The sequence below is a fragment of the Mixophyes fleayi genome, chromosome 12, assembly GCF_038048845.1.
Source record: "Mixophyes fleayi isolate aMixFle1 chromosome 12, aMixFle1.hap1, whole genome shotgun sequence".
Classification (NCBI taxonomy): domain Eukaryota; kingdom Metazoa; phylum Chordata; class Amphibia; order Anura; family Limnodynastidae; genus Mixophyes; species Mixophyes fleayi.
Genome location: NC_134413.1, coordinates 55,556,626 through 55,564,319, shown reverse-complemented (window position 1 = coordinate 55,564,319; position 7,694 = coordinate 55,556,626). Strand labels below are relative to the sequence as shown.

At 39.1% G+C, this 7,694-nt stretch overlaps 1 protein-coding gene across 1 annotated transcript; it reads right to left on the bottom strand.

The window, feature by feature from the left end:
• Window positions 1-975: 975 nt before the first annotated feature.
• On the bottom strand, window positions 976-4,043 carry CHAC1 (ChaC glutathione specific gamma-glutamylcyclotransferase 1). Its single transcript, XM_075191845.1, has 3 exons — window positions 3,796-4,043; window positions 3,395-3,430; window positions 976-3,059 (listed from the first exon to the last, which is right to left on the bottom strand). The coding sequence occupies exons 1-3, from the start codon at window positions 3,973-3,975 to the stop codon at window positions 2,652-2,654; spliced, it is 624 nt and encodes a 207-aa protein (XP_075047946.1). The 5' UTR covers window positions 3,976-4,043; the 3' UTR covers window positions 976-2,651.
• Between the last annotated feature and the right edge of the window lie 3,651 nt (window positions 4,044-7,694).

Below are 7,694 nucleotides of genomic sequence, written 5' to 3'. Positions count from 1 at the left end.
ATTAAATTCATGTCTGCACACAACTGCCTTGAGAGGGGAAATGGCGGGCTAATCTAGGCTTGGATTTGAATCGGCCGCATCTGTGTTGGCATGACCTTACTGTACTTACGGTAAGGTCATTGTACTTACAGTAAGGTCATTCCAAGGCCAATGCGGCTGATTCAAGTCCTGTTTTTGCAGAAAGTATGCTTTTCTCACCGGTAACATCTGCACCCACTAAAGGCCAGGTGTAAATGCCGACTGATAGTAACGACTGACACAGCATAATCTTTGACTTATAGTGTACACTGCCAGCAGCTAACACAGAACTGTATGCAACGAAGACATACTATAAAAAAAACATTGAATGTATAGTACGCATTGAAATCTTGTTTATGTAATATAAAAAAAATGATATCTGAAAAATATATTTATATAAATGATTACACTGTTAACAGTTGTTATTTTAAATTTTGATAACGTTTTTAAAAGTTTTAGGCTTTTATTGTTCTTACGCATGGGCGTATAGAGCAGTCTGTTCTGTGTGTCCACTGTACATACGTCAAGAACTGTCTAGGCAGAGCGTACTTCCACCCAGATTAAATTCAAAATATATTCCATCCATAACAATATATTTTCTTTTTATATTAGCCGAGAATGGCTGGATTATCAAAGACATCTGGATAATACTGACATTTCAAACTGCTAAAATAAAATAAATACTTGAAACGGCAACAGTGTCTAACCTGATAATTAGGCTGTGAGATCATCAATTAATTCACTGTTCCCCTATTACAATTGAATCTTCTTTTTTATCAATATACTGGTGGATGTGGGTGGACTGATATAAAATGCCATACTACTGTATTGGCCCTAATGCCAGTTACATGCAATTTACATCATGCATTATTATAATATAAGAATTTGCACACATTTTAATGGTCATATTTAGACCTTATAAACAAGATCTCTCTTTCTAAAGACATTTACAACTCGTTAGTTTAATAGATTCTTGTTTATTACTGATGAAGTGTATAAAAACAAATACAGTAAACAGGACATACAGTTGGAATACAGTAAGGAGCATTAACTTGTACATGCTCCTAATATTGACAACTGGAGCAATGCAGCAGGTTCAGACAGTTTAGAGTCAAGAATTGCCAGGAAGCACCTTTATATATACAAGTTGCATACTAGACTGCACAATAAGATTGTATGCAACTGATGAAGTAAAGATGTGAGCACAGCAAATGACTTGGATAATAATAAAAAAAATGGAATGTAACAATGAATGCAACAATACTTGGTTGTTTTTAAAGTCTTAAATAATTGAGCAAACCTTTGGCATTATGCTCTCTCCAGAAAAAAGTCTTTCATGTTTATCTTGCATAATGCACTTACTGAAACCACGATAAATAATAATTGTATGTGCAACATATGTTTAGATATTTACCTTAATTTGTGTACATTGATCTTTTCATGTTGATGTACAATTGACTGCAAGCAACCAAGTATTGCTACAAATCGTCTATTGCTTGTTCCTGGCAGCCAGTTAATTCATAGTACATTGCTCCATTGCATTATTGCACATTCCCAAGTACACATATAATACAAATTAGCCATTTAAGTTACTAAATACAAAAAATGCAGAATAGTATCTGCCCATATTCAAGGAAGATACATTCTTAGCAGCAAAAACTCCATAATTCATATATATATATATATTCCCGACCAGTTGCTATCTTATAGCATCAGTGCAGTTTGATAACATTTTGTCTTCCAGAGGCACACACCAGCAATGGCTTTGTAGATAATTACTGCTTTTAGTCTTCTCAGGAAACAATATAGGCTGTTGTCCTTTACAGTCATAAAGGTTCAAATAGTGTGCTTTTAGGTCATATTGGTTTCACAGGCCAATGAACAACTGTACTGTACATTTTCATGCTAGCAGTTCATACAGCAATTGCACCTTGCATACAGTGATGTATAAAATTGGTGGTATATAATAAGTGTTTTGATCTGTGTGGCACATAGAAGGGAGGTTTACGTTGTGAAACTTAATATCTGGGTGACAGTTGAGACAAGGCTACATCATTTTCTGCATCCTCATGTTAAAAGAAGTGCAACTTGCAATACAGAAGAGGGCAATCTCAGTGCTTAGTTGGTAGCTATAATGTCAGAAGAACAATGAGTAGAATTAGAACTAAAACAATCAACTAAGTACTGGAGATGCTTAGTTCTGGATTGCTCTTGAGTACTAAAATACTCATCACAAACATAATCCCAGTAATAAGTCATTAAATAAAATTAGAGGTAGATGGACACAGTATGTGCGGCAGAAGAGGCCTGCTCTCCTGGGCAAACAAATATACAATAAAGCGGTTTTTAATGCTTTTGTTCTCCTTTTCATTCCCATGTGCTTTCATTTACTTTTTACAACCGTCGTCTTTACTTGAAGGGATCCCTGCAAGTTAAAGTTATTTACACATTGGTAAATAGGGTACTGCAGATTTTCTAGATCTGAGAGGGAGCAGAGAAAAGACCAAGGAGTCAAATATCAGGGTTTCAGACAAGTATTGTCCATGACGTGTCTGGAAACCTCGAGGATTTGATAACCTTAGAGAAATGTTATGCCAACTTCGAAGAATGCATCAAATGGCATAAAACCAGTTTTAGAAGAATACAGTCAAAGGGTCATATATGCCGTAAAGACAGGGAAGGATGGCTATCAGAGCCTCCTCTATGGAGAACAGGTGCTTATCTTCAGCATCTGGGCAATAATTATGCATAAAGTCTGCAAGGCGTAGGAGATACTCAATGTTGTGGCCTGCTCGACCACTTGATACTACAATTTGAGCTGCGATGTCCTCCTCAGTGGCTGGTCCCAGGTAGCTAGGATTTTGAGGAGTTGCAATATATACCAGTGCCAGCACTGCCCCATCTTCCCCCTCATCTTGAGGGTAAAACTTGACCAGCTTGTTTATATAGCCTCCAAGGACCGACTCTCTTATATTTAAATATTGAAGGGATGATTCAATCTGATCTCCACGTACCTCATAGGCCACTCCCCATGTGCATTCCTGCAATAAAACAAATTCATTGTTAATGATCATTTTTGATGTGTGTTTTATTGGCATATATAAGAGAAGAAACAGCCTGATCTATTTCATGTGTAGCATTTTATCACTGTTAATATTTCATCTAAATGTAGCTTTGGATAACCCAAATGGACCCCAAGCAGTACAGCCATGTAAATAAAGAGTTTATCTCTAAATGAAGCATCTGCAGCAAGTGTGTGTTAAAACCTGAGGGCCCCAAAATAGGGTATTTATTTAGCATTTCATTTTTGAAAGGGTGCAATCCACCCACATTAGATTAGATGAATGCTTAACTCTAATCACAGAATTAAACTCACCTCATAATCCTCTTGTAAGGTTACCACTCGCCCAGGCTGAAAAACAGAAAAGGGTTGCCATTGAGAAATATTGTATCAGATGATATAACATCATTCCATGTAATTCAATCTTGTAACAACATGTCCTCTACTCACCCTCAACTATATTTATTCCCTCACCAAAATGTATTATTTACATAATGGCTACATATGTACCCTATTAAATATCCGACACAAGATACTTGTAAGAACACTAGACACCCGATTAGGCAAGAGAACTCCATAGAACATGATCTTATTTAAATACATACATAGGTGTCATAAAAGAACGATACAATAGTAACTACCCGCAGTACCAAGCTCACAACATTCTTACTAAATAGCTGCGATATCAATGTACTCGCGTTATAACAAATGCTCACCATTTGCGGGCTGCCTCTGTGGAAGCTGTCTCCCTGCCAGAATTTGCGGCTGTAACCAGGAACGAAGCCAACTTTACTTGAAGTAAATTCGAAATCGGGTTTCCACACCAGGGAGCCATAACCAAATATCCACAGGGAATTATCATGTCCCTCCATGGCACTGCTCGGGCTGCCAGGCATTAAAGCCTTATTAAGGTACAGCGCAGAATATTAGGTTGTCAAGTGGTACTGATGCAAGGCGTGCATTGTATTATATACATGTAACTTATTATTAAACTACACCCACCAAGTGGGCACTAACAAGTTTTCACCCAATCATAACGCTGCTATAAAGTTGCTACGCCCAACTTTCTATTTTGCTGTCAGCCGGTTGGTCGAGGTTTATGTCATTCAGTTATTAACTCTAATCCTCCCTTCTGTGCTGCTGGAATGATGCAACTGCCTGAGCTGGTTTCAGATCCGGCCTGATCATAGAGCAAGCAGAGAGAAGATTGCATCAGGCAACCGGCTTAGTCTGTGTTGCTGTGATTTATTGACCTAGAATAGACAAGAAAGTACGTTATTGCAGTGGAAGCCACATATTTAGTCCCAGTTTCTCCACCGCTTGTATTGTAGCAATTCTGCAGAAAGAAAGTTCTTGGCAAAATCAAACATTAATATGTTACATTATTTTTTGTAATTATTTTTTCAATAAATGTATTAGTTATTTAATAATTATACACAAATCAAGTTATAGGGGCTGATTCAATTTTCAACAATGTACATCTGAAAATCAGCACGGTGTTCACTGCACACATTTCCTGGTACTACGGTAAACAACATTGCGGATTTTCTTGCACACTTCTGTGGTGCAAGGCAAAATCTGCAATGTTACAGACATCGCTGCAGAGTGCCCACACCACCCTTCTTATTCTTAACATGTCTGTGAATGTTAAATGCAATTATTGCAGTAATGTGTATATTATATTTTATGTTAATTAAAATAAGAATAAATGGAATATAATAGTAAATGTAAATAGAATGATAAGGCACAAAGTCTTCTGAAGTAAATATGAAGTCTTTATTGTATTCACATCAGGGGGTAAATGTATCAAGCTAAAAAGTTTTCCAGCGGGTTTGAAAAGTGGAGATGTTGCCTATAGCAACCAATCAGATTCTAGCTGTCATTTTGTAGAATGTACTAAATAAATGATCGCTAGAATCTGATTGGTTTTTCAAACCCGCAGGAAAACTCTCAGCTTGATACATTTACCCTCAGGGGGTAAACAGATATTTACACATGTTTACAGATGTGGACACTTCTTAAGAGGTATGTCCTTGTGCAGACAAGTACAAGTTTTTATACCTTGTAACAACATCTGTTACACAGTGTAATGCTCTTTACTCTTATTTACAGTTTCCTAATATGGTAAACAGTTTCTAATTCACTTTGGCTACCTTGAGATAAAAATAAAAAAAAACACACATCAGCATTGTAAATCTCACTTCCCCTTATTTTGCTTGACCTTTCCCATTATCCTTTCTTAAATTTAAAGGTAAATATGATTGTCCAGCTGTCACTAAGAATACAATTGTTCAGACCATGTCAACTTTTGACCCATTCCAGCTGAATTCTGAAGTGAACAGAACTGGACATACTTATTTACCTCATTAAAATATAAGTATATTGGGTTGCTTAATTAATACAATACTAACCATAAACAGTCAATATTGTGTCAATCAGGTTGGCTTTCACATGAAGTCTATGTGTGTCACATACAGACTTGAAACTTCTTTGCATTTTCTTATAAGTCAGGGGAGAGCACAGGTGTGTGAGCACATAAGTCATAAGTCAGGGGAGGGCACAGGTGTGTGAGCACATAAGTCATAAGTCAGGGGAGGGCACAGGTGTGTGAGCACATAAGTCAGGGGAGGGCACAGGTGTGTAAGCACATAAGTCATAAGTCAGGGGAGGGCACAGGTGTGTGAGCACATAAGTCAGGGGAGGGCACAGGTGTGTGAGCACATAAGTCATAAGTCAGGGGAGGGCACAGGTGTGTGAGCACATAAGTCATAAGTCAGGGGAGGGCACAGGTGTGTGAGCACATAAGTCATAAGTCAGGGGAGGGCACAGGTGTGTAAGCACATAAGTCAGGGGAGGGCACAGGTGTGTGAGCACATAAGTCATAAGTCAGGGGAGGGCACAGGTGTGTGAGCACATAAGTCAGGGGAGGGCACAGGTGTGTGAGCACATAAGTCGGGAGGGCACAGGTGTGTGAGCACATAAGTCATGGGAGGGCACAGGTGTGTAAGTGCACAACTCATGGGAGGGCACAGGTGTGTGAGCACATAAGTCAGGGGAGGGCACAGGTGTATGGATGCACAAGTCAGGGAAGAGCACAGGTGTGTGGGTGCACATGTCAGGGAAGGGCACATTGAGATTTTGGAATTTAAAGTGGCAATGTCAGGATCCAGTAACTGGACAATTTAATCTAAGGGTAAGGGTTAGGGTTAGGATTAGGGTTAGGGTTAGCGTTAGGCACCGGGTCCTGCCATTGCCACTTTGAATCCAGAAATCTCAATGTTGCTCTGTCTAGTGACGTCAAAGTTAAGTGCCACCTTTCGGTATGTTCGCAATTTATACCAGTCTGCATCACAGTCTGCATTACATGTATGTTAATGTCGGTCTGATTTTAAACCATGTCTATGTTATTGTTTTGTTTATCTTCTCGTTTTCAGTTTTAAAACCATCGGAATAACGTATCCAACCCAGAGAAACACTTGAAGCTGTTCATGCCAATGCTCATACAGAAAGTAAACAGGAGGGCTAGCAGTGATCTTCTCACTCTCCAGTCTCAGTGCCATTGCTTGCACGGAAACAGAAGGGGTAGCAGTGTTCTTTTCAGTCTCCAGTGCCATCGATACAGCAACCAACTGCTGGCACCAGTCATGATGAAACTAGTCCTGACTTATCAGAAATCACATATCCTCAGGAGAGTCTAAGCGAGATAAGCCATGTTGCAATGACATCCCTTAGTTTTTCAAACAGGTTGTCAGTGGTATACCTCTTAGTGTAGCCAGTGATGCACAAATTGAGGATAACACTTTGGATTTGCAACAGGCTGAGGGGATATTTGTGTAGCTGACAATGGTGCTAATTAGGATGTTGAGGAGGGTTATGTTGTTTGTGTACGTTCTGCGCCTGTAGAAGCAGTTCTTGTCAGTGATAAGAAGGCCAAAAAAATCCACCTCTTATGTGTGGAATTATTTTTACCCAAATCATGACAACAGTTGTCTGGTCATTTGTAGCATTTGTAAAGCCACAGTCAGTAGAGATAGGGACCTTAACCATCTTGGAACGTCATCCATGTTACACCATTTGAAGCGAGTTCATAGCAAGCTGTTGGGAAAATCTGAAACTTATCCTAAAACAATAACAACAGGCAGTCCAGCATCAGCTAGCTCCCTTTTCTCAGCTAGATACTGGCACCAACAATTTACACCGACAACACCTTCCTCATCAATATCATCATTAGTGAGCGTAGTTAGTCCTGCAGCCAAGTTGCTAAGGCTAGATGACTCCTCCCCTATCCAGAATTCCTCTGAAGAATTCTTGACCATTAGGCCCACTGCTGCTGCTGATGTTGGGGATGGATCTTCATCCCAGAAGCAGACCAAGACCAACAAGAAGACTACTAGTAGTTTACAACAATTGACTGGTAAACAATCCTTTGCCGGAGGTAGCAAGTATGAAAGCTGTCACCCAGTTGCAAAGCGGATCACAGACGCCATGGCGACTATGCTAGTATTAGATCTATGTCCAATATCCAGAATTAATGCAGATGATTTTAGACAATTAATTGAGGACCTGTGTCCCTGTTACCAATTCTATTAAGACACCATTTTACTAGAAAAGCTAT